At 48.2% G+C, this 27,128-nt stretch overlaps 1 protein-coding gene and 1 non-coding gene across 4 annotated transcripts in view; one reads left to right on the top strand and one right to left on the bottom strand.

Annotated features, from left to right (window-relative positions):
* The window catches only part of TCN2 (transcobalamin 2), a 42,048-nt gene extending 19,409 nt beyond the window's left edge, over positions 1-22,639 (top strand). Inside the window, exons 2-11 of one of the 3 annotated variants that reach the window (XM_043559257.1) lie at positions 7,989-8,141; positions 8,499-8,712; positions 12,639-12,831; positions 13,827-13,996; positions 15,044-15,205; positions 16,277-16,449; positions 16,587-16,773; positions 17,621-17,786; positions 19,543-19,658; positions 22,053-22,639. In XM_043559257.1, coding sequence (XP_043415192.1) covers positions 8,649-8,712; positions 12,639-12,831; positions 13,827-13,996; positions 15,044-15,205; positions 16,277-16,449; positions 16,587-16,773; positions 17,621-17,786; positions 19,543-19,658; positions 22,053-22,114 — 1,293 coding nt within the window. In that variant the 5' untranslated portion in view covers positions 7,989-8,141; positions 8,499-8,648 and the 3' untranslated portion in view covers positions 22,115-22,639. Of the gene's footprint in view, positions 1-7,988; positions 8,142-8,241; positions 8,713-12,638; positions 12,832-13,826; positions 13,997-15,043; positions 15,206-16,276; positions 16,450-16,586; positions 16,774-17,620; positions 17,787-19,542; positions 19,659-22,052 lie in introns of those variants that run through there. The other 2 variants (XM_043559259.1, XM_043559260.1) reach the window with 2 other exon arrangements.
* On the bottom strand, positions 20,413-20,485 carry TRNAN-GUU. The gene has a single exon. It is a non-coding gene; the product is annotated as a tRNA-Asn (tRNA).
* Positions 22,640-27,128: the final 4,489 nt, after the last annotated feature.

The following is a 27,128-nucleotide window of genomic DNA, read 5'->3' as shown; positions in this document are numbered from 1 at the left end:
TTCATTCTCCCAATACTAATTCTGTTTTTCTCTCTACTAGATTATATACTGTTTCTGTTCTTCTAATGATTACCCCCAAATTTTAACTTACACCTTTGACTTAGCAGATCCTAAAGTTAATCATTATTTTATTCTTCTCAGGAAAAATACACAGACCTTTATTTCCTTTAATTCCAATCTGAACACTCTACACTTATATACAATTGTACTTTATTTTTATCTTGATGTTATGCCCTGTATATTAGACATTATTTACATTGTTTTACATAGTCAATATTTGTTTACATTTGTCCTCAAGCTTGACATTTTCTTTGCTCTTGTTCTTTCTTACATCTTAGACTTTCCTTCTGTAAGGAAGTTTGGATTTGTTTATATTTCTCTGGCTTGAGATTCACTGGTATTCCTCATTCTGAGGATTTATATCTTTTCTCAACTGTAAAGTTGCTCTTCCTCCCACTTCCTTTCCATACTGTACTCTTCTGAAGGAAGTCACTATGCATAGCCCATACTTGTGGAGTGGGGAGCATAACTCCCCACTTCAAGAAGGCAGAATATCTACACACATTATTTGGAGTTCTTCTGCATAATATATTTGTCTCTTATCCATTGTCTTAGTCTGTTAAGGCTGCTATAACAAAATACTGTAGACTAGGTGGCTTATACACAATAGAAATCCATTTTTCACATTTCTGGAAGCTGGAAAGTCCATGATCAAGATGCCAGCAGATTTGATATCTGGGGAGGACCTGCTTTCTGGTTTGTAGACAGTTGTCTTTTCACTGTGTTCTTCACATGACTGAAGGAGTAAAGGAGCTTCCTGGGGTGTTTTTTATAAGGGGACTAATTCCACTTATGAGGGCTCCTAATTACCTCCCAAAGGCCCCACCTCCAAATACCATCACATTGGTTGCAGATTGGATTAAGTTTCAATACATGAATTTTGGGAAGACATAAATGTGCAGCCTATGGCACCATTTGTTTACTTATTCAATCATTTATTAAATCAGTATGGACTTAATGATATTGTTGTTTTGGGAGTTATATTCTAATACTTCTTTATTTTGTTGCTCAGATTGTTCCAGCTTTGGCCATTAGGGGGTTCTTTTCATTGACTTCTCTATTCCCTTGGCACACTCCATCAGATGCATACATGCCTCTGTGTGTGTGTGTGTATGTGTGTGTGTGTGTGTGTGTGTGTGTGTGTGTGTGTGAAAGGGGGGGGGCTGGCATGTACACACTTCTTTACTTTCTGGCACTATAAGGTGTTCCAGGCTCATCTTGTATATTTCTTGCCCCAGTCCTAGAATCAGGCTATTTTCCAGGGAGCCCTCCTCTCTCTTATTGGAGAATAGTATTATAAACTAAAATCTGGGCAGTAGGTAATCTTATTGCTACTGTGGTGTCTTTGCTTCTAGGCCTTCACAGCTGATAGCAAAAAATATATGTATGTACGCTGTTAACCTTAGAAGTAAAAGTGCCAATTATTTTACCGGCAAAAGATGGCTTTACTTGGGAATAGCTGAGAATTGCAATCCAGGACAGGCAAGCTACAGCAAAACCATAAGTGAGTCAGGAGAAAAAATGAGAGGAACACTTTTTTTTTTATAGAGAAAAGGGGGATTTGGAAGGGCTGTTGTAAATAGTCCATTGGAGTAGACTGGGAGTTCTAAGAATAGTGGCTTCTTATTTGCTGAACTTTGACTGTCTCTCATTGGCTATGTGGTTGCCAGGGGAGGAGGAAATCTTCCTTCCTCCAGCTAGGACACTAGGGTATCCACGTGCAAAGTCTCTTAGAGGGTCTGCAACTGAAGACAAGTGGTAGGCCACGAGAGCTCCCCCTGCTGGCTTCTCAATGCCATTGTAAACAAAGTTTCCTTTTTTTAATTTTCACAATACTGTTCTGTTTTGTACACACAAATCTATACATATTCTATATGTAACCATCTTTGTCTACGTTAAGCTAAATATGACTTCATAGTGATGCCTCCAGTGCTAATCCATTATCATCTGGATCATTCTAACCTCCCCTTGCTTATCTGTAAATTCCCACTCCAGCTGTGAGAAACCTACCTTCCATAATCTGCCATCCATTTACTTAATTGTTCAGTTCCAGTACACATGCCTAATAGTATCAGAATTAACTCATACCCTCATGATATACAACTTAGAGTACAGTGCTTATGTGCAAATCCTTTTGCCATTATTCTTACGATCCCACTCATTTTCAAAGTTTCTTAGGTCAGCATCCTCTCCTCCACCCTTTCAGTGAGGTTGTTTCATATATTGGTAATACAGACTAGATTGCTTATCACATTCTGCTTTCTATCCTGGAATCTCCTGATCTCCTCAATCATTTTTTTTAATTTGCATGCACTAAATTCACTCTATGTGTTGTAAAGTTCTATAGGTCTTGAGAAATACATATATTATGTATCCACCATATTACTATCATACAGAATAGTTTTACTGTGCTAAAAAAATGCCCTGTTCTTGCTTTACCTATTCAATCCCCCTACCCTAGCTTCTTCCCCCCAGTCTCTGGGAACTCCTGATCTTACTATCTCTATAGTTTTGCCTTTCCTAGAATGTTATATTACAGTCATATACTAGGTAGACTTTTCAGACTCTCTTCTTTCTTCACTCATTAATAGGCCTTTAGGTTTCATTTGTGTGTCTTTGTGGCTTGTTTTACCATTTCTTTTGATTGCTATTTAAATTTATACCATATTTCATTACATATGTGTGTGAGAATTTGTTTATCCATTTACCCATTAAAGAATATCTTGGGGACGGTGCCTGGGTGGCTTAGTCAGTTAAGCATCTGACTTCAGCTGAGGTCATCATCTCGCGGTTCATGGGTTTGAGCCCCGGCTCTGGCTCTGTGCTGACAGCTCAGAGCCCGGAGACTTCTTCAAGTTCTGTTTCTCCCTCTTTCTACCCTTCCCTCACTCATGCTTGCTCTCTCTCTCTCTCTCTCACAAAAATAAATAAACACTAAAAAATTTTTTAAAAAATATCTTGGTTGCTTCCAGTTTTTGGTAATTATGAATAAAGTTGTTGTAAAGTTACACATGAAGAATTTTGTGTGGACCTCCAGTTGGGTAAATAGCTAGGAATATGACTGCAGGATCTGATAGTAAGACTATGTTTTGCCTTTAAGAAACTGCCAAACTGTCTTCCAAAGTGAGTGTTCCACCTTGCATTCCCACCAACAATGAATGGCAGTTTCTGTTGATCTGCAGACTCACCAGCATTTGATGTTGTCAGTGTTTTGGATTTTGAGCACTATTGGTGTGTAGTGGTATCACTGTTGTCTGAATTTGCAATTTCCTAATGACATATGACATGGAGCATCTTTTCAGATGCTTATTTGCCATTTATATATCATCTTTGATGAGGTGTCTGTTCAGGTCTTTTGCCCATTTTTAAAATGGATTGCTTGTTTTCTTAATGTTGAGTTTTAAGAGTTCTTCGTATATTTTGGGTAACAGTCTTTTACCATAAATGTCTTTTGCAAGTATTTCCTCCCAGTTTATGGCTTGTCTTCTCATTCTCCTGACTGTGTCCTCAGCAGAGCAGAAGTTTTTAATTTTAATGAAGCTCAGCTTATCAGTTATTTCTTTCACAGATCATGACCTTGATGTTGTATCTAAAAAGTCATCACCTCAGGGCTCCTGGCTGTCTCTGTCAGTAGAGCGTGTGACTCTTGATCTTTGGATTATAGGTTTGAGCCCCATGTTGGAGGTAAAGATTACTTTAAAAAAACTTAAAAATCTTAAAAAATGAAAATAAGAAATAAAAAGTTATTGCCTCTTCTAGAAGTTTTATAGCTTTGTATCTTACATTTAGCTCTCATTTTTTAATAAGACCTATCCCTACATAGACTTTTTTTTTTTTCTGCTTATGGACATCCAATTTGTTCCAGCACATTTGTTGTACTAGAACACAAAATTACTATCCTTTTTCCATTGTCAATTTCCTTTGCTTCTTTGTCAAGATATCAGTGGACAATTTTTGTGTGGGTCTATTTCTGGGGTCTTTATTCTGTTCCATTAGCCAATCCATTGATTCTTTCACCAGTTCTATACCATATATATATTTGTTAATATTTATTTATTTTTGAGAGACAGAGCGTGAGCAGGAGAGGGGCAGAGAGAGAGGGAGACACAGAATCTGAACCAGGCTCCAGGCTCTGAGTGGTCAGCATTAGCTCAGAACCTGACACAGGGCTCAAACCCATGAATCACGAGATGATGACCTGAGCAGAAGTCAGGCGCTTAACTGACTGAGCCACCCAGGTCCCCCAACACCATCTTGATTATTTATATCCTGAAATTATAGTAAATCCTGAAATTTATAGTAAATCCTGAAATTATAGTAAATCCTGAAATTAGATAGTGTCAGTCCTTCAACTTTGTTCTTTTTCAGTAGTTGATTATTCTCGGTATTTTGCTTCTCCATACAAGCTTTAGAATCAGTTTATCAACATCCACAAAATAGCTTACTGGGATTTTGAATGGGGTCATTCGAATTTCTAGATCACATTGACATCAGTGTCACCATGACATCTTAACAATATTGGATCTTCCAGTCCATGGATACAGGATATTTCTCCATTTATTTAGATCTTCCTTGATTTCTTTTATCAACATTTTAGAGTTTTCTACGTATAGATCCTATACATTTTTTTTAAGTAGGCTTCACACCCAGTGTGGGGTTTGAACTCATGACCCTGAGATCAAGAGTTGCATGCTCCACCAACTGAGCCAGCCCAGAGCTCCAATCCCATACATATTTTGTTCAGTTTACTGTTCACATTGTTTTATCTCTTTGACTTTTGGAATTCTTTGAAGCCTAGGTTTGAAGTACATTCTTTTATTTTTTTATTATATTTTTTATTTTTTGAGGGAGAGAGAGAGCGAGCGAGCTGGAGAGGGGCAGAGAGAGAGGGAGACACAGAATCTGAAAACAGGTTCCAGGCTTTGAGCTGTCAGCACAGAGACTGACTTGGGGCTCAAACCCACAAATGGCGAGATCTTGACCTGAGCCGAAGTTGAATACTTAACTGACTGAGCCACCCAGGTGCCCCTGAAGTACATTCTTTTTTTTTTTTTTTTAATTTTTTTTTTTCAACGTTTTTTTATTTTATTTTTTTTTTTGGGACAGAGAGAGACAGAGCATGAACGGGGGAGGGGCAGAGAGAGAGGGAGACACAGAATCGGAAACAGGCTCCAGGCTCTGAGCCATCAGCCCAGAGCCTGACGCGGGGCTTGAACTCACGGACGGCGAGATCGTGACCTGGCTGAAGTCGGACGCTTAACCGACTGCTCCACCCAGGCGCCCCTGAAGTACATTCTTAAAGACCTACCATTTCCTTCTGCCATGTGCTGAGATGGTTGTCCAAGCCCGTTTCTTATAAAATGGGAGTGTAATACTGTACTCCTAGGTTTCTCATTAGGATCAGATGAGAATGTTTGTGAACTGCTTAGCACAGTGGTAGGCATATGGTTCAAGCTCATTCCATTTTAGTGCTTATTAATGGCTAACTATCAAAATCCAGGAAAGAACGCTACAGGGGAAGAGTTAAATGTCCACTTAGCAAGTTTCCCATCTCCAAAGGTCTGGATTCCAGCTTAGTAAGAGAAAACAGAATTGCACGTGACACAAGACTGTTAGACTATCTTAATCCATGCAATGCTGGGCAACATCAGACAATCTGAGTAATCCTGTCTGACAGCCTTTCCTTCTTTTTTTTTTTTTTTCATTGTAGTTTTTTTTTCAATATATGAAATTTATTGTCAAATTGGTTTCCATACAACACCCAGTGCTCATCCCAAAAGGTGCCCTCCTCAATACCCATCACCCACCCTCCCCTCCCTCCCTCCCACCCCCCATCAACCCTCAGTTTGTTCTCAGTTTTTAAGAGTCTCTTATGCTTTGGCTCTCTCCCACTCTAACCTCTTTTTTTTTCCTTCCCCTCCCCCATGGGTTTCTGTTAAGTTTCTCAGGATCCACATAAGAGTGAAAACATATGGTATCTGTCTTTCTCTGTATGGCTTATTTCACTTAGCATCACACTCTCTAGTTCCATCCACATTGCTACAAAGGGCCGTATTTCGTTCTTTCTCATTGCCACGTAGTACTCCATTGTGTATATAAACCACAATTTCTTTATCCATTCATCAGTTGATGGACATTTAGGCTCTTTCCATAATTTGGCTATTGTTGAGAGTGCTGCTACAAACATTGGGGTACAAGTGCCCCTATGCATCAGTACTCCTGTATCCCTTGGGTAAATTCCAGCAGTGCTATTTTCCTTCTTTCACCTGAAACTCCCTCCATCCTGAAAGGCTGGTTGTTCTGACCAGGACCCTTGGAGAGAACACACTGGATCCCTGCTGGCAGGTCCCAAGAGAACTTCTCAGACAGATCCTTGGGACTGTTTTGAATCTGCAGGCTCCTCTGTGGAGCAGAGCAACTATGGGGGTCTGACCACACAAACAGAGAGGTTATTGAAGTATTTGGCAAAAGGCTGTGGTTAGATGAAATGTAAACCAAGCAGTGTTTCGATAGACTCAATGCATTGCAGGGCTGCGTGAGAGGGATCAACTTCAGACCTGGACAGCAAAGTGGACCCAAAGTCCTGTTCCCTTGGAAATTACAAGGATGGGTGTGTAATGTTGTGTCCAGAAACTCCTTACCTGAGGCTGCTTCTCTGTGTCAAAGTGACTTAGCTCCTCCAGGCATGTTTCTTTCTTATAATTATGATTTCAAATAGCAAATTTATGATTTTAGGGGGAAAACAAAGAAATCTCAGTAAAAAAGTAATAGTCACTCAAAGAACATGATTATTGGGACACTTTATAGCTGTAACATGACCTTGGGAAAAATGTTTCCTGTTAACATTGCAGCTGACTTTATCGGTACCTGTCCTGATGCATGGACAGGGCAGACTTTCACTTGTTCATTCCAAGCTAACTTTTACTTTCTTGGTGTAGATCCCTAAGTAGAAATCCTGAACCAAACATTTTAGTCATCTTTCTTTTTCACTTTTCTAGAGGGTATTACCTAAAACAGCCCAGCTTTGCCCCCAGTGATTCTGTTTCTGATAAGCTATGGGAAATGTACCTCCTCCCTGGTTGGTCACCACAGTACTTTTGAGTCTGTGGGAATCAGAGGTGATCCTCCTAAAGGAAACTGTTTCTCACCAGAGGCTGGAGGATGGGGAGTTCCTCCATCATGGTTACCTCCTCCAGGCTGCCTTCCTGGAAGTGGCAGGAATCAGAATCACCACCACCCACCACAGGCAGAGGGTTGGGGGGCCAGGACGGTCCTGTCCCAGATCAAGACAACTCCATTGCACACAAATTGCTGAGGGTCCACTGGAGGTCCAAACCTGAGAATCTGCAGATGTTGGGCCTCCAGCTGGCCTCCCTCCTTCCCAAGAACCTCACTCCTATGGGCCACACCCAGTCTTCTTGCACCAGAGAATCTAATTTGAATTTGTAATGTATTTCTGTAAACAGATACATATACTTGTATTTATCGATGTCAAGAGCTTGAATTGTGATAAGTCAGGCACAAAACCAGATTATCTTGAAAGGCTAAACCTTGGCAATTAGCCATAATATGACTGCATTCCTCATTAGAGGAAATGATTATAGGTGTTTTAAGATCATAACATTTTCACAAGTTGAGCTGGAAAGGAGCTTAGAATGATCTCATGCAACCCTGTCATCTCACACAGAAGAAACTATTTCAAACTCAGAGAGGTTAAGTGACCTGGCCAAGGCCACACAGTACCACCAGGGTTAACTCTTAGACATTGATTCTCCTGTTGTAGTTAGGCAGATGAGGAATCCTTTGTTCTCTCTTCTCCTTACAGATTTTTTTAAGGTTACTTTCCTAGACCTAATAAGTAGCCCTGCTACCCAGCGCTTCGTGTCTCAAATGATTAAATCCTGTTCCTTGTTTCGTTTTGTCTTCAGGAGGCCTCCAGCTTTCCTGGCCGGTTGAAAAAACTGGCCCGGGTCCAGCCCCTCCCACCCCCAACTCTGGGCGGGCAGGCAGAGAACAGCTGACGCCAGCAGTCACTCATGTGACCACTACAGCTTTCTGTTTGCTCCCTGTCCCAGAACTGGGTGAGCACTTCCAGGGTCTCCTTCTGTTGGGGTGGGGGGTACCAGGTAGGCACCCCAGTCCTTCCTGTCCACAGCTGGAACAGTGAAAGGGATACCACACAGGCACAGTTGGACAGACTTGGGCCGATCAGATGTCAGGCCTTCTGTGCTTGCCCAGGGCTCTTTAGGCAGCAAGACAGAATGTGGCTGGCCTCAAGGTGTCTCATACCATTCCTACTTGCCCCCCCTCTCCTCCCCCCCCCCCCCCGCCGCCGTTCCCTACCTCCAGGAAGACTGCTCTGCCCTTCCTTCCTCTGTTCTTTGCCCTTCCTTTTCCCTCAGCTACAGATCTTTTCCTCTTTCTCTCTGTTGACTTAGCAGTTTGCTGCTTGGCGTGGAGGGATTAATCAGTGACAGGAAGCTGCCTCTTCTAGAGCCGTGACCGGCTGTGGTTAGGAAAGCCTCTGCAAGACCAGCCCTAGGAGTCTGTCCAGCTTCCCGCCTGCTGCTCACCCACCTGCTCCTGCCATGGGGCACCTTGGAGTCCTCCTCTTCCTGCTTGGGGGCCTGGGGGCTCTCGCTGATATCTGCGGTGAGTAACCAGATCTACCCTGCACCTCTTTCCTCCTGGGTCCTTAGGAGGGAGGACTATAATGTCCAAGCCCCTGATTATATAATACCTGGGGAAGTAGGCTGGGGTGTGTGGGAGGGTGCACTATATCTGCCCCTTTGGGCTTCATTAACAGTTGGGACTTAGCTGGACCTCAATGTTTGACACACTATAATGAGATTAGTTATAGTTGACCCTCGAAAAATGTGGGTTAGGGCTGCCAACCCTCCATGCAGCCAAAAATCCATGTATAACTTTTGACTCCCCTAAAACTTAACTACCAATAGCCTACTGTTGACTGGAAAGAAGCCTTACTGATAAGGTAAACAGTCAATTAACACATGTTTTGTATGTTATATGTATTATATACTGAACTCTTATGATAAAGTAGGCTAGAAAAAAATATTATTAAGAAAATCACAAGGTAGGGGCACCTGGGCGGCTCAGTCAGTTAAGCGTCCGACTTTGGCTCAGGTCACGATCTCACAGTTCATGAGTTTGAGCCCTGCGTCGGCCTTGGGCTGACAGCTCAGAGCCTGGAGCCCACTTCCGATTTTGTGTCTCCCTCTGTCTGCCCCTCCGCTGCTTGCACGCTGTCTCTCGCATTGTCTCAAAAATAAATAAACATTAAAAAAATATTAAAAACAAAAAAAATCACAAGGTAAAGAAAGTATATATTTTTTAAGTTTATTTATTTTGAGACAGAGAAAGAGTGTGAGCAGGGGAGGGGCAGAGAGAGAGGGAGAGAGAGAGAATCCCTGCACTGATAGTGCAGAGCCAGATTGGGGCTCGAACCCACAGACCGTGAAGTCATGACTTGAGCTAAAACCAAGAGTCAGGCACTTAAGTGACTGAGCTACCCAGGCACCACAGAAAATACATTTAAAGTACTGTACTGTATTAAGAAAAATTCACATATAAGTGGACCCATGCAGTTCAAACACGTGTTGTTGAAGGGTCAACTGTGTATGTCTGATAGCCCACCATACAAAAATGCTCCCATTCATTCACTCATGGGTTTATTTATTTATTCAACATGCATTGGCTAAGACTTCTCTGTGTCAGTGCAGTGTTAGACTTTGGGGAAAGAACAAGGAGCAAGACAGGTCCCATCCTTGTCTTCCTAGTCCATCTGTTCTAGTAAAGGGGACAGACAAAAGAAGTCAAGAGACAAATCAGTGCTGTATTTGGGGGCCGTGGTAAGCACCAAAGGAAGTGAGCCAGGCATGGAGGTGGAGAGCTGGGGGCCACTGATTCAGGAAGAGCGTTCAGGGAAGGATTTCCGAGGACCAGGGGTGACAGGGGGATTGAGGCCCAGAGGAAGAAAAGGAGCTGGCAAGAAAAGGAGTGTGTTTGGGGGGTAGAACGGGCATCCCAGGCAGAGGGAAGCTAGTATGCAGTCACTGTTACAGGAGACAAGCCCGAGAGAAGCACAGGTGGCAGGTCATGGCAAGGCATTTGCATACTAGCATAGGAGCCTGGCTGCTTCAGCTCTGTGTGCCCGTGTCCCCAGGAGTCTCTCTGGGAACCCTTGGGAGTCTGAGCACACAGGCCTGGGGCTATTTGTGCTCTGACGATGGGCAGAAAGCAGAAGGCAGACAGGGAAGCCTCTGTGTTTTGGGGCTACCCACCTCTCCTCCCTCCTTATATTCTGCCCACGGCCTTACACTGTGCAATATGCTTTCACTCCCAGTGTCTCTTGTGATCTTTGGAGAAATCGAGAGGCAGGTTCAGTCATGTCCAAGTGACAGATAAGTCTGTCAAGGGTTGGAGGAGCCCGGTGACCTGTCGGGGCTTTGTTGGACTCAGTTCTCAGAATTCCAGGCCAGGGTCTTCCCTGAGCACCAGGAGCCTCCAACCTGTGTTCCATAAGTGCAACCAGACCCCTCACTATTGGATCTTGGTTCCTGTCTAGATAGTCCCCAGGGGAGACCTGGGACCCAGTCCTCATCCTCACTGGGCATGAACCATTCAATAGTGGGCCCATAGCCAAGACAGAAGCCCTGGGCAGGGCTTGGGGGTACAGCCCACTACTGCTGAGCCACTTACCTGCCCAACCCTCATTCCCTCACCTGCAAAATGGTCTAAGAATGCTTCCTGGCCTTCCTCCTTGGTGTGGTGTGAAGGATCCCACAACATCTGCTTTACCAGCTTAAAGCTCTGTGCAGTTGTGAAATTGACAAGGATGCTGCACTAATGCTTGCCCAGGGTAGGCTTCTATGCTTCTGAATGTCAAAGCCAGTCAGCTGGCAACGCTGGGTGGCCCTGTGAGCAGGAAGCACCATGGGAGGGAGCTTGCCCAGCGCCACTTTTATTACTGAGGTGAATCTGCCTGTCTCCTTCCTTTTAAGGAGGCTGAATTGTGGTTATCAGCCTCTCTTTATAGCCCTGGCTCCTCTTTTTATCACTTGTAACCCCAGGGCTGACTCATCTGCTGGAGGTCAAAGCCTGGAGTGGGGGTGAGGCTCCCCTACCAGTTTGAAGAAAAGAGAGAGGGAAAGAGAGGTACAGAGAGACAGATGACCAGAGAGATAGGCTGAAAGAGGTAGAGACTAAGACAGATCCAGAGAGAATGAGAGAAATACCTACAGAAATGGAAGCAGATACAGAAAGGCACTGAGAAAGAGAAAGAGAAAGAAAAGTCACCCTTACCCCTTACCCCCACCACCTCCACAGGTAGCAACAAATACCTGTGACTTTTGGGAAAAGAGGCATAAGATGGTGGGACCCATTAGGCACCTGGCTAGCTCAGTCTGTAGAACATGGGACTCTTGATCTTAGGGTCGTGAGTTCGAGCCCCACGTTGAGGGTAGAGATTACTTTAAAAAAAAAATGGTGGGACCCAAACCAAGAAAGATGGGCCTGTATGAGAGGAAACCCTGTCCTCGTATCAGAAGGCCCAAGAGGCAGGTGAAGAGCTCTGGTTGGCAGTTCCATTGCTGAATCTCCTGGGAGGGGTAGCCTGCCCAGCATCCTGAGATGTGGCCCAGTGGAAGTAGCTGGAGCCCTACAGCAACTGGGAGGCAGTAAATGGGGAAAAGTCCAAAGTGCCTCCAGGGCCACCTACTGAGCTCAAGTTTCCTTCCCTAAGGGTGGAAGGCAGCAGTCAGCTGGAGCTGGAAAATATCCCTGAGGCTTCCCCTAGTATGTCAGCATTTTGGTTACACAGTTTCAGGCAAATCCCAAAGCACACAGAGATATGGTTGTAAACGATGATGGCTTTCCAAGGATTCACCCCTCAATCTCAGGTCCCTTTCACCTAAACAGATGTGATAGGAAAAGCATTATTTTGAGATCTATACAGAGGAAGCTCACCAGGCAGCCCCAGTTAGCCGTAGGCAGCCAGCAGAGTTTTAAAACTGTATGTAACATGTTCTGCATGTGGGTTGCAGTTTGTGTAAATGGATAGAACATGAATTTAGCCGAACACCAGAGAACAGGGGTTTTGTAGGCAGGTTTATCCTTGGCCGTGCAACCTTCTGGAAGACACAACCTGATTCTGAATGGATGTTTCCTCTTTTGTGCAAAGCAATGATGACAGTACTTATGCCACAGGGCTGGCATGAGGACCAAGTGAGGTCGGGCACAGTGGCTGGGGCATAACACACGGCTTGGCCTCCATTCTCTGTTACTCCTGATGGCAGACTGGTTGCCCGGTACCAGCTTCCTCTGCCCTCAGCCCGCCACCTCTCCCTGGCCCACTCCAACTGCTCTTCTGGGAAATCTACTTTCCCCTATTTACATACTGCCTTTTATTACAGCCATATTTCCCCATACAAGTAGGGTGTGTACTGGATGGAGAGGGAGTAGAGCTGTTTATACCCCGGAGAAGGCCCTGGTAAGGTAAAAGCAGTTCCTTGCTGGTGGCCTAGCCTTGTGACCTCACTTGGTCTGTTCTCTTTCCTAAGAAATACCACAGGTGGATAGCAAGCTGGTGGAGAGGCTGGGCCAGCGCCTCTTGCCCTGGATGGACTGGCTCTCTCTGGAGCACCTGAACCCCAGTATCTACGTGGGTCTGCGCCTCTCCAGCTTGCAGGCCGGGTCCAGGGAGGCCTTCTATCTGCACATCCTCAAACTCAGTTACCAGCACAGCCTCCTGGGGTATTGCTGTTCACTTTCTTCTCCTTTCCCCACACCTTGCTCCACATCCTAAGAGACAGGAGAACTATATTCTCGTTTGGGCTGCCATTGATTTGTTGGGAGATTTTGGGCAAGTTTGTCTCCTTTGGCACTTTCTCCATCTGTAGAATGGGGTTGGCTTGACCAGATTGGAGGCAGACATCACTAATCCATGACCACAGTTCCCCCTCTGCCCCCCATCCCATACTGAGCCCAGAAGCAGCATCCGTCTGTGCTTCCCTCCCATGCTAAGGCAGACATCACTAATCCATGACTGCAATCTTCCATACTAAGCCCAGAAGCAGCATCTAGCAGCATCTAACTCTGTGCTCCCTTTCCAGGGGCATTAAGGAAGACCTGTTCTGAGGCTCACTGTGAGAGTTTGAATGAGAGGTGAAGGATCAGGAACACCATGAAGCCTGTCCTGCTTGGACTCCCTCTCAAAGAGTGGATGCAGGGCAGGGAGAGGGAAGAAAGGGAAGACTGTGTAGGCAAAGTGTGATCAAAATGGTGGGGTAAGCACAGGTCATTTGGATGTGAGAACCCTCAGGGTTTGTCCTTGAGTCTAATTTTTCATCTTTATGGTGTGTGGCATGCACCTTACAACTTGCACAGCTGATTACATCTGCTTTGGGCGGTTCAAAGTTTCTTATTGTTAGGTTTTTTTTCACTTTATGATGTTGAGGGGGGTGCCCCAAGCCAGGCTCACCAGGGTGGCACTTTTTTTTTTTTTAATTTTTTTTTAACGTTTATTTATTTTTGAGACAGAGAGAGACAGAGCATGAACAGGGGAGGGTCAGAGAGAGGGAGACACAGAATCTGAAACAGGCTCCAGGCTCTGAGCTGTCAGCACAGAGCCTGATGCGGGGCTCGAACTCACGGACCATGAGATCATGACCTGAGCCGAAGTCGGATGCTTAACCAACTGAGAGGGTGGCACTTTCTTACAGAAGTGTTGTTAACTGGCTTTTTCCTAGGCTTACCTTCAACGATGACAACAGTGACTACCAGGACAAGCCCTCCATGGGCCAGCTGGCCCTCTACCTGCTAGCTCTCAGGGCTAACTGTGAGCTTGTTGAGGGCCGCAAGGGGGACAGGCTGGTCTCACAGCTGAAGCGGTTCCTGGAGGACGAGAAAAAGGCCATTGGTGAGGGGGACGTGGTATGCCAAGTGTTGGGGGGTGGGGCTCATCAGATAGTATTCTGTGGGGAAGCATCTAAGTCAGAACTTTGGGTTTTCTCCTCAGGCTTCTTTCCTACCCCCCATTCTGCCTGTGTCACTATCCACCTAGAGGCTTAGGCCTGCTGCAGTTGCCATCCTTGATCAAGTCTTTCCTGCACTCTACATATACTCTGTTGACAAGTTCTACTGCTCAGCCACCATGACTGACCTGACTGTCGACCCCTGGCACAGCCCCTGTACTACTTACTCCTCAGCCTCTCTCTGCCACTGTCTTGCCTCCTGATTCGGCCTGGCACATGACAGCCAGAGCAAGCATTTTAAATGTAAATCTGATGTTATTAGCCCTGCTCAAACCCTGCACAGGCTGCCCACTGCTGTGTCCACAGCACCTCAAGCCCAGTCTGTCTGCCCTTCTTCTCCTCTCTAAGACCTGCTCTCCCATTCTCTGGCTCACCCAGTCACCTGCCCCTCTGGCTCTGGCCACACTGATCTCTCAGCTTGCAGATCAAGGTCTTAATATATGTTTTCTCAATCTAGAAGATTTCCCTCCCCTTCTAGCTTACTCCTGCTTCACCTTAGCTCCCCTCCCCCCCCCCCCCCCCCCCCGCCCACCATCCCAGCATCACTGTCTTAGAGAATCCTGCTCTGACTCCCCAGCTAGTCAAAGACCTCTACCATATGGCCCCAGAGACCTCGGTCCACATTTCAGTACTAATCATGCTGTCATGAGTACAGGTTGTGTTACTGTTGGAGACCCTGGCTGTGCTGTGCCTGGCCGGTCACCACCGGCTTGGTCATCACTCTGAGCACAGCACCTGACACATAGTGGATCTTCAGCAAGAACGGATTGAGGGAATGAAGGAATGAAGGATCTCTCAACCCAAAGGAGGGTGTCAGGAAGCATAGGCAAGGGGGTCCTGTGTGCCGGCTGGGATGGTTGCTGGGAGTGGGCAGAGAGGCAACCCCTCAGGCCTGGTATGAAGTCCCTGCCCCATGGTTTTCTCCCTCCCAGGACACAATAACAAAGGCCAGCCCCACACCAGCTACTATCAGTATGGCCTGGGCATCCTGGCCCTGTGTGTTCACCAGAAGCGGCTCCATGACAGTGTGGTGGGAAAGCTCCTGTATGCCGTGGAACATGAACAGCATCTCCACCAGGGCCACCTCTCTGTGGGTGAGTGGGCTAGACCCTGCTAAAGCCAGGCTGGCACTCCTCCAGTCCCCAGCCCCAACTGAGGGCCTCTACCCCTCGGCCCAAGATCACCTTTCCTTGGGGCCCCTCCTCATGAGTCCCTTAGGAGTGAAATGGTGAGGACTCTTGAGTGTGGTACAGTGGTTGTGAGCCAGTGTTGGAGCCGAACTGAGATCCTGACCCCTGCTCTGTCACACACACTGATTGTAGGACACCCTGGGTAAGCCAGCTGGCCTTTCTGGTTCAGCCTCTCCTGTAAAATAACCTCCCAGCAGTATCTTGATAGAAGATGCCTTATAAATAAAGGACTTAGATTGGTGCTTGGCACAGAGAAGTTCTGGATACATAGTTATAATCTTGTCATTATATGAGCTTGGAAGCCTGAGACGTGGATTTTGGAACTGCTACCTCACTATGTGACCTTGGGCTTCCAGTGCCCTTTCTTGTCACTGTGATTCAGGGTCTCTTTCAGTTCTGGCATTCTGTGAGTGAGTGTGTGTGCCTCGCATAGGGTGGGGGTAGGATGGAGTAGGTTGGGAGGGCAAGGAGGTGCCCCAGAGAGAAGGCAGTAGGAAGCTTTCTCTGCCCGAGGCTTGTAGAAAAACCACTGTGGACACAGTAATCACCTTGGGGCCCAGGAAGCTCCCTGGACCAATTAAATCTAGCTGGAGGTAGACCCAGCTATCAGTGAGTTCCAGACTTCCCTGGTGATTTCAAAGGGCAGGCAGGTTTGGGAATGAGTGGTGTAAGATAAAGTCCTCTTGGATCTCTCTCCTCCAGGTTCTCTCCCTAACCTCTAACCCTTAAATAATAGACAGGGGTAGGGTGACCTATCATCCCCATTTGCCTGGAACTAAGGGGCTTCCAGGACTCTGGACTTACAGTGGCCAAACTGAGCAAACTCTAGGCACGCTGGACTGAGTTGTTCCCTTTAGCTGGTGAAAACTTTCTAAACTGCTGATCTGATTATGGCCCTTCTTCGAGGCCTTGGGTGGTCACCTATTGCCCCAGGGCCCTGCCTGGTCTGACCCCAATTGGCTCTGTCCCCTGCAGACACAGTGGCCATGGCAGGCTTGGCCTTCACCTGTCTAGAGCACTCCAACCTCAACCCCAATCGGAAACACCAGATCACCCGGGCCATTGAGAACATACGAGAGAAGATCCTAAAGGCCCAGACCCCTGAGGGCTACTTTGGAAATGTCTACAGCACCCCTCTGGCACTACAGGTAGGAAGGAGAGCTTGGGGCCATAGCCCACCCTGGTGTTTGGTGGGAGGTGGCCTGGTCAGAGGCTGGAAGACTTGTCCCCTCCATGCCAGCTGACCCACCTCACCTCCTCCTTCTCTTCCCTGTTCTGTCACCAGTTACTGATGAAGTCCTCCATGCCTGGGGTGGAGCTGGGCACAGCGTGCCTTAAGGCAAGGGCTGCTCTGTTGGCCAGTGTGCAGGATGGGGCCTTCCAGAATGCTCTCATGATTTCCCAGCTGCTGCCTGTCCTGAATGGCAAGAGCTATGTGGATCTCATCTCCCCAGACTGTGAGGCACCAAGAGGTAGCTAGGCCTTTCAGGGGAGCCCTGTTCTTTTCAGTCTGCAGGGCCCTTCCTGAAGTCTGCATGTGTCAGGGAAGGGAAGTTGCTTAGTCCTGATTTGCTGAGTCAACGGGGGTTTGGGGGTGCACGTGGGACATACTGTCAGCTAAGATGCAGTCACAGCTTCTAGAAAGCCACAGTATGAGGAGGAGATACCAAATAGAGAGCTCTGGGTGGGCCATGAATCTGCAGCCCCTTGCATGATGCCCGATATAGAAATGTTTGAATGAATGAATGGGAGAGACACATTTTGGGTAGCTCTGATACATCGTAATGAGTTCCAATTAGCAGCTTGAATCAGGGCTTCATCTGGGAGACAGACTTGAGTTGGAGAGTGGGATCTGCTAGTGGAGGAAGAAGGTAGCAAGGGCAGAGGAGAGAGGAGGCAGCAAGAACAGGCACTGAGGTGGAAAAGACTGAAATTTTGGGGAAGGTCTTACTAGAGAGTAGGGTCTGGGAGAATGAGCTGGGCTTACAGGCAGGAGAATGAAGAGAGGAGACCTTCGGAGGTAACAGGGGAGTCATATGAATAAATGCATGTTCTAGAAAGAGCCCTCTGGGGTGCTATGTGGGAAGGGGGATACTGGAGGCAGAAAAACCAGTGAGGGGCCCAACTTTGGGCAGCTGGGGAACTGGGGGGCTAAGGGACAAGGAAGGCTGGGATGGCAGCTGGTGGTGCTGGCTGAGATGGGACCAAGGGGCAGGAAGAGGTTCTGACGAGCCATAGTGTCTTCGAGGGAAGAAAGGAACACCAACACCTGGCTCCTTGCCCTCACACCAGCTGCCCCTTCCTCTCTCCCTGACATAGTCATGTTGGAACCAGTTGTGGAGACCCCTTCACCGCCCCAAGAGGTCATCCGTGTCGTGCTGAAGGTCCCCAGTGTCTCGCCACCATACATAAACTCCATCTCTGTCCCTGCTGGGTCCTCCTTGGAAGATGTCCTTAAGAAGGCCCAGAAGCTCAGAGGATTCATGTGAGACCCCCACCTCCCAGCCCTTACCCCCTCCTGACCCCACATCCCTGAAACAGAACTTGGATGGGACGAGGATGGAAGAGAAGGCTCCCTCAAGAGAGGTGCCGGCCCAGGCTCTGCTTCCACCTTCTCCAACCCTGATAGCTCACGCTGTAGTGGAAACAGACAGCCATGGGCCAGCGTTGTTCTGTAGCTATGAAAACATGCTCTGGAGGCAGAGTACCCACACTGGAATCCCAGCTCCACCACTCCCCAGCTACAGGCCCAGAACCCGTTATTTCCAATGAGCCATTGAAGACACCAGCTGTACCCTGCTCCTCATGGGGCCCATGCAAAGAGTCTAGGAATTAGTGCACAAAGAAGACATGGAACATGCTTGTTATATATGCAGGGTCCCACACTTAGTAAGCTCAATACATGTTAGCTTTCATAAGAATAAGAATTTTTATTATCAGATGGGCTTGGTCTACTCCCTGTGATGAGTTACCTACTAAGCCCACCTCAGTTCTCTTCCTGGTAGCCTGCAGCTCATACAGCAATACTGCTGGGAGCCAACACAGTCCCAGACGGCCACACACACGGAGCACCTTTGGCAGGCCACAGTCCAGCAGGCATTGAGATTACCCAGAACCTGCTGGCCTTCCTGTCTGTAAAATGTCATCAAAATGAAAAATAAATAAATAAAAGAACTTAACGTTTTAATTCAGAATTCCAAAGCCTCTGAGAATACATCAGGGATATTAATCAGAGAAGCAATTCTGTTAGTGGAAGTAGGTGTCTGAACTGGGTGCAGAGGCCAGGCAGGAAGGCCATGTCTGACGGCACATGAATGCATGGCAGGGAAAGCTGGACTGCAGAGAGATTCCTGAGAGAAAGAGAGGAGAGAGAGAGAAACAGAGAGACGTGCTCCAAGCAGCCACACGGACCCATAGAGTTAGGGAATGACAGGGCAATGGGGACTGCTCCATGACACCCCCTCAAATAACACTTTCCCTTTGACTAAGTCACCATGAGTGGTTTTCTGTTTCTTAAAACTGTAAAAACCCTCCCTCTCTAAGACAGAAACGTTGATAAGCCTTTTGGGGAGAGGAAGAACATGGCCTATGGATTTAAGAGGATCCCTTTGGCAACAGCATCCACATGATCTGGAGAAACACAGAGTTGGAGACCAGGAACTCAGGGTGGGGGTGGTGTGAATAAGGAGTCTCTTGGTTGCAAAGGTCAGAAATCTAACTCCAACTCTCTCTGGTAACGGGGAGCATGGGGTGTGTAGAATCAGAGAGAAGACTGAGCAATCTTGCCACAAGAAGAGGGGAGTGCCACTGAGTCATAAAATTTCCAGAACCAGAGACCCAATGCCACCACCAGGTGTCTCCATCTCGCATGTTCCTGCTTTTATCTACATGCTGGCTTCACCCTCTCTCATTGGGCATTGGCATCTTATATATGGGGCTGGCATCTTCTGACCGTCACCCCTGCAATATCAGCTCCCAGAGAAGGGGCAGCTGCTGAGTTGTTAATATAATAGGTGTCCCTTCCTGTAGGCCATGGTCCTGGTCAATGCAGAGGGGGTGAAGTCCCCTGGGTGGGCAGTGTCAGGGGGCTGCAGAGGAGGCATGGAGGTGAGGCCTATGGCCTGGGAAGGACTCTGGCCCTAAGGGAGAGGCCAGGACTTTCTTGGTGGGAGCAGTTCTGCTCCTGCTGTTGGGTCAGTGGAAGCAAAAGTCACTTCTCCCTCTCTTTGTCCCTTTGGTAGGTATGGAACGCAGAACACCTTGTCAGGCCCCTTCCTGACCTCTGTGATGGGAAAAGAAGCTGGGGAACGTGAGTTCTGGCAGCTCCTCCGAGCCCCTGACACCCCACTGCTACAGGGTAGGTCTGGTGTCCAGCTACCTCTGGACATTTCCCCCATCCAGCCTTGTTGCAGTGAGGCCAGCACACCTCAGCTTTCCTCTGAATCTTTCTGGGCCTCAGCTTCAGATAATCACTGATGCCCAAGGTTGCTTGTACGTTATTTAACTGAATGCTTAAGAATTTTTATGTAAGTTACTGTGGCAACTGTAGGAAATCAGGCAAAAAAGAAGAAAGTTAAAATCACCTATAATTTGCTACCCGGAAATAACTTCTTTTAACTATTGATATATTTTCTTTTCCTTTCTTTTTTCTTTTTTTTTTGTTTCTGTTTTTGCTTTTTATTTCTTGTTTTTAACTGTTGGTGTATTTTTTCTACCTAATTTTTTAAATACATAAGTTTATTTTTTCATAAAAATGGACCCATGCTCTGTAGCAATACTGTCCAACAGAAGTAAAATGCAAGGCACATGTGTAATTCTAAATTTTCTAGTTGGTGACACTAATATTAAGAATGTATCTTATTTAACCAAATATATCCAAAATATTATCATTCCAAGTTATAATCAATGTAAAATTATTAGTGACATTTTGCATGCTTTTTCTGTGCTAAGATTTCAAACACTGTATAGCTGCATGTGGCTAGTGCTAGCATACTGCATGGCAGAGCCCTGTATATTGTTTTGCAACTTATTTTTTTTAATTTTTGTTCTTTTTTTAAAACACTTTATTTGTTTGTTTGTTTGTTTGTTTGTTTATTTTAAAGTAAGCTCTGTGCCCAGTGTGGGACTCGAACTCATGACCCTGAGATCAACAGTCACATGTTCTACCAACTGAGCCACCCAGGCGCCCCTTTTTTCATTCTTAATGTATTGTAGACATCTTTCTGTGTTGCTGTATGTAGATTTCCCCCTTCCTTTGTAATAGCCACGTAGAATATATCACTCACGAGGGTGCTTTGAGCTGTAAGTAACAGGAAACACGATGCAAACTAGCTTCCACTGTATGACATCCATTGGGTTGTTGTGACCCAAGTCCAGAGTGTCTTGGACTGAGGACTTCAGGGCTGGTGTAACCTGGTCTCCAGCCCTGCTCCCCTGTGATTCCATACTCCTTTCTCTGTTGGCTTCCACACCCTTCTTATGTCTTCCCAGAGCTGCTCCCTTTTAGAACTTTGTTTGCCCCCAGCAGACAAAGGTGGAATTGGGACACAGGCACATTCCTGGACCCATCCCTGTTGCTAGGAGCTGGTTCAGGTTCTGCACTCACCATTGGCTGGAGAGCAAGGATTGCCACACACCTGGTTTAGGCCAGTCAGGGCCTGCCCTGGCACTGTGTGCTGCAGTGGGGCATAGAGTGAGATGGATAGGCTGCAGCTTCTTGATTTCTGCTAGATATTTGGGGTGTCTCCAGTTTTAACTCTTACACCTCAAGCTGTCATGAGCATCCTTGTGCATCAGCCCCCAGTCACCAGGCAGACTCTTAAGGGTCATCTGTCCCTGCTCTTGCTACCTGGAGCTTCTGTTGGGCACCTGTCATGTGCCAGGAATTGAGCTAAGTGCTTTCCAGAATGTGGGACTTTCTGAAGGAGTCCAAGAAAAAGCATTCTCTTTCTCTGCCTGGCTTCTGAGAAGATTGAGTAATAAAACAAAGACGTGGCATATGGAGACCCCAGATCTGGCCTCTAATTACTGAGGCTGGGCTGTGGGGAAGGAAGGGGGTGGCGCAGGGAGGGTAGCCTGGGACAACTCAATCATGAGGCAGATGTGGGACATGTGTCCTCTATCTCTCACCCCCTAGCCCTCCAGTCCAGCTTGAACCCCCTCTCATGGGGAAAAAGGAATACCTGGTTGTTGATACCATTATTGTCCCCATTTCAGAGATGGGAAAACTAGCACTCACAGAGGTTAAATAACTTGCTCAAAGTCATACCACTGATGAGTGAAGAGCTGGGGCTTGAACCCAGGTATCATGCTGGAGCCTGGTTTGTCTCTAGTGATCAGAGGCTGGCCCTGAAGGAGACTTCACTCACGGTCTTGGTTCTTCCTTCAGACCACACTGAGCAAGCCCCTCTTCCCATTGGCCCCACAGGGGACTATGAAGACAGTGACCCTGCCCACCAGGTGTTGTCAAGGGGTCTCTGGCTCCTTTCACCCTGTGTTAGTTATCCAGAATGCTGTCCTGTATACCCCCTTGGGGGGGCTCCCCCACCTTAAAATAAGCCTGTGGGCCTTAGGGACCCGCGGTTACAGCTAATTTCAGTTTCCAGACTGGCTCTGGATAGTTCCCACTTTCCCACCACCAAGCCCTGAGTGGATCTTATAGACCCTGGCCTCAGGGTGCTTGTCCATAAGAAGAGGTTGGGGATAGGATTCTCTTCCCTGTTAACCCCCCCTGCTCAATCTGTTTCTGCAGGTATTGCTGAATACACCCCCAAGGATGGAGAAACCATTGAGCTGAGGCTGGCTTCCTGGTAGCTTCTGCGCTCACTCACCCCAGCAGCCTTGCCCACTCCCTGGGCTTCTGCCTTCCCTCCAGACATCTCTGTAACAGGCCAACCCTGCTGCTACCTCATGTGCACTTGGATAGGGTCCCCTGGATCATTCCAGCTACCACCCTTGTGAAGGTCCTAAGCTATCATCCACCCTGGATCAGTTAACCAAGCGCTTTCCCTGGGAGGGCTGTCTGCTCCAGTCTGGCCCAGTCTGGCCACACAGGCATCCTTTGAAGGCCATGCATGGTCTGTAGGGTATAAAGCATCTCCGACTCCTCAACACAAGGAGGAGAAGTCACCGGCTACTGGTGCTATGAGGACTGCCCCTCTGGGATTGAAGCCCTGCAAGGAGACCTCTATGGCCCAGGGGCTACAGCCCTGATCCCAGCTCTCAACTCCACCTTCATGGTGGTGGCCCCAGTGCTTGCTGTGGCATAGTAGCTGGTGGGGGCTCCGCAGAGATGCTCAAACCCTGCCTATGAAATGATTAAAGTGTTTGTGCACCTGCCCCAGTGTCCTGATGCCTCAAGTTGGCGAGTGAGTGCCGGGGGCTGGAACACAAAAGGAAGAGGTACCTGCAGGGGAGCAAAGGAAGGTGGGTGAGCCTTCTCCTGGGTGCTGGGGGAGTGATGCAGGCCGTAGTAAAGGTGATTGCTGTTTAGGGAGCATGTACTTGCTAGACACTTTCTTGCATGACTCTGAGGTTGTGGATATTTTTGTTTCCATCTCTGCCTTACAGTTAAGGAAATTGGTACTCAAAGAGGACATGTGACTCACCCACAATGTCAGGCAGGGGACGTGCCTTAGGAGACAGACCTGGCCTGGGGTGGCCTCCTGGCTCTTCCACTCAAACACTGAAAGTTGGGGCTTCCCATGGTTGTTATGACTATATGGCAGAACCCAAAGGCAACCTGAGGCCCAGGACCCTAGAGCTTGGGCTCTCGCTTCTGCTTTGCCCAACACACAGTCAGGGTACCACTCCAGGCCCCAGCAGCCAGGCCCCAGAACCTTGCCTGTTAGTGGGAGGGCCCTGAACCCTGAGCTGACCTTGGGAACCTCAGGAAGTGGGGTTCAGGCCAAGGAGGCACCCCACATGCCCCACCTCACCGAGGTTAGGAAGGGGGCTTGTCTCAGAGGGGCTTTCTGAGCTACAGCGCTACAAAGTTATCAAACCTGCATATTACATATATGCCTCTTCCTAGGACTCCAGTTTCAAATATTTAGCATCTGGATTGGAAGGGGAAGTAGGCGATTTAAAAATTCTTATATTGAAACAAACGTCAAAGTACCAGAAAGCCAAATGAAGATATGCAGCCTGCTTTGAAGGTGAAATGTATGTGCCCAGAACCCCAGAGTGCTTGTTCCCTTGCCCCACCTTAGTCACCATCAGGAGCACTTCTCAGAGGCTTCAGAACCTGCTCTGTGCTCCTTGGTTTTACAATCCTGACAAAGAAGGGTGGAGACTCAGAGAGGCCTGAGGCTTGCCTTAGGTCACATAGCCTGGAGGTGTCAGAGCCATTGATGCCAGCCCTCGGGCACTTGCCACTGTACCACCCTGCTGCCTCCTCACCAGCTGGCAGTGGCAGGTCTCAGGCCAGGCTAGGGAGAGCCCCCTGCACGGGCTTTCAAGGGCATATGTACTAGGTGTGATCTACCCCTTCCAAAGGGATTATTGTAGTCAAGGATGTGTTTGGCTCTGAGGAGCAGGGACTACTCAGTCCTGCTCAAATCAAAGCCTATTTGCTGAAAAAGCCCAGCTCATCAACTCAGGGGCAGCCAAGGGTGGTAGAGAAACAGAAGTTGGGGCTCAAGGTTCCTTCAGCTCTGCTAATGCTCCCTACTCTCTGTATCTTCCCCATCAGTCAGCTTCTTCTGAATGTGGCCCCAGCAGTGGCTTTGTCACTTTCCAGTTCAATTTCCCAGCCCCCTCTCATTTTCTCAGCCCATGTCCCATAGCCTGAGAGGGGTCTGCCCAGCCCAACCCACCTGTGGATTCTGGGCTAGGTGTCTAGTCTGGCACAATCTGCTGGTACCCTGAGAAGGGGTGTGTGTGAGAGCACAATCATGTCTGGTGCAGGGCCCCACCATAAGAGATAAACAGAGATAAACAGAGGCCCTCCCTGGGGATTGGGGACCAGGTTTGTATTTAGCCTTAACTTAGATCTGTAGACCTCCAGACAAACCACTTCCCCTCTTTCACAGCTATACGATGGTGCCTGGGTTTACATAGCATGTTCATGCTTATCAGCTCATCATGTTGCAGGATTTTTTACCACAATACCCAGGATTCGTTGTCTCACTGCTTTGAAGAATGAAGAGGTGGACACAAAATGAACAGCCGGCAAAAGTTTATTAGAATATAAGATTAGAAAGGAAGAAGAATAGGAAAGCTCTCTTTACAGAGAAGAGACATTCAAAAGTGAACGCCCGAGGACTATAAGGCAAGGGTCCATGTTTTATAAGGTTCTGGTCAGCCCTCCCCCTTCCTTTCCCCCTTGTTCCTTCCCAAGTTCTACCCTTTTTGGCTTGATAGTTCTAGGTGCTGGGTTGTCCATTCCTGATTGGTGGTGAGGGATGGTCAATGGCCATACTTAGGTCTTTTGTCAAATTCCAGAAGGGAAACCTGAGGTGGAGTAGCTGGGGCCTGTTACACTCTTAAGAGGAACCTGGACACTCCCAGCATTGTTCCAAAATAGGTGTTTTTCCCCACACAGGGACCTCAGGCCATAATCTTTTCCTCTCTGCCTACTGAATCCTGTCTTCTCCTATCATAATCATATCACAGATGGGAAACTGAGGTCCTAGCAGTGATTTATCTAGGGACATGCAGTGACCAGAGGAGAGGTCTATCCCACAGCCTCTGTAGCACAGTTGCTAGAAATGGGTTCTCCTGCCCCTGGTGCCACCCAGAGTCCCTCTCTGAATTACCTGCTTCCCATAGTACCCTGGGCCCCCCATGGGCAGAACTTGGATCTAAAGGATTTGGGAGTCTGTGGGCAAGGAGAGGCTGCTCTGGGCTTTTGGGTGGACCCCAGGGATATGGAAGGAACCCCCTGCTCCCATTTTTGCACAAGGAAATATTCTATAGAGAATCTTGCTGCCTACAAGTCAAGGCAGGTTAAAAAACTGGGGCTCTGGACCCAGGCAAAACTAATCTGAATGCCCCCACCAGCACTCAGGCTGCACAACCCCTGCTTTGGGCTGTGCTCTCAGCTGCTGCCTCGCCTCCCACCACAACATGGGCAGCTCTCTCTATCCTGCCATGGCCCACTCAGGCCTTATCTTGACTAATCTTCATTACTCATAGCCCATCCCTTACCAGGCTGGGCAGGTAGGAGGTGAGCTGCTTTGTGGCGGTCTTGGAGGAGTTGTAAACACTGTTTACCACTCCCTGGGAGCTCAGCTCTGAGAAGGTCAGGGTATTTACTATCTTTAAAATCATTATTATTATTTTTTTTAATTAAAGGAAACTTACTGGAAAACTGACAGAATCTCAAAAAGAATATAACTCTTAGGTGGCACTGATTCCTCTTCTTCAGGAAATATGGAAGGAGGGAGGTTGCCCCCTTGGCTGGCTCAGTTTCTCTCCCACAACCCTTCCTAGAGAAACCCTGTCCAAATACTCCCTTATTTTAGTCCTTGACCTAGAAATCCCTTACCCTACAATTTGGGCTATTAAGCAGCTATTTGCAGGCTCCAGCAGGCATCAGAATCACCAGAGGCAAGTGTAAAAATGCAGATTCCTGGGCCCACCAGAAACCGTATGATTCAGCAGCCCTCCAGTGAAGCTGGGGACAAGCGTCGGGGGAGGACACGGTACTAATCCTTGCCCCGTGATTGTGATGGGGCTGGGGGACGCTTGCTGTCATCCCGCGGTCTGACCACGGCGGGGCGCCGCGGACCGAGCTAAGTGGTTCCCCTTTGGGATCTTGTTCCTCAGAACAGGCTGCGGTCATCAGGACTTGCTTGTCAGACAGCAGGCCAAGGTTGAGCCGTGTTCCAGTGGGCAGGAGCTTCCGCAGGAAAGGAAGCCGGACGTCAGGAAAGAGGCTCACAGTTGGCAGTGGGCACCTACCTGCTCCAGACATTCATTCCACCTTGGTTCTTGGCGCACACTTCAGAGCTCAGAGTCGAGCCTGGAATCCGAAACAGCTTGTTCTGTTCTGGGGTGCGTTGTTTACCCAACTCTGAGCTCAGAGAGCATCCGTTGTTCAGATGGGAAAACGGAGACCGAAACAGGGGCAAGGGCTTAGTGGCTGCTGCTCTGGCTCCCAGCCCACCCAGGGCTCTTTGTCCTGTTAGGGGGCAGAGGGTGGACCCCAGAAAGTCCAGCTATGAGTCAGCTCTGAGTGCCCAGGGGACGGGACAGGGGCTGTTGGCTAGGGACAGATGCTGGCTGGCACCCCGCTTCCACAAATGTCGGTGGCCTTGGTGATTCAGTTTCCTTGCGCCTGCCTAGAAGGGGCCGGCCCTAGGCTGGGAGAGGGAGGAGGTGCTGAGAGTAGGGAGGGGCTATGGAGGGGCCTAAGGGGCCCGGTGGTCCAACTCATCTGGATGCCGAGGTCCCACGGAGTAACTGTAGCCAGAGATCGTGTGGCCCCGAGACTGGTCCTGGAATGGGGGTTCCTGGGTGGGGGTCCTTGACGGTGCAGTCTCCTGTGAGGCTGGGGGATTTTATTGAGATCCCTCAGAAAGGCACACTGTTGTCCCCGCCTCGTGTTGGTCTCTATGGGGGCTTGCCTTGGCGCTGGGTGTGAAGGGGTCTGATCCCGCACTGGTGGGAGGAGTAAGGAACAGGCAGCCTGAACACTCCAGCTGGGGGGCTCGGCTGAGGGGAGGACTTCTTGGAGGATGGAGGAGGGGCTGTGAGCAGGCGGCGTGGGGGCGGAGCGAGACCGCCCACCCGGCTCCGGGGGCGGTGCCTGGCCAGGGGCGGTGCTGGGGGCTCCCCCCAACTTTCCGGGTGGGGCGCGGGCGGCGGCGGTGGAGGCGGGGTC

Source organism: Prionailurus bengalensis, chromosome D3 (assembly GCF_016509475.1).
Source record: "Prionailurus bengalensis isolate Pbe53 chromosome D3, Fcat_Pben_1.1_paternal_pri, whole genome shotgun sequence".
NCBI lineage: Eukaryota > Metazoa > Chordata > Mammalia > Carnivora > Felidae > Prionailurus > Prionailurus bengalensis.
This window is presented reverse-complemented; position numbering and strand designations above follow the sequence as displayed.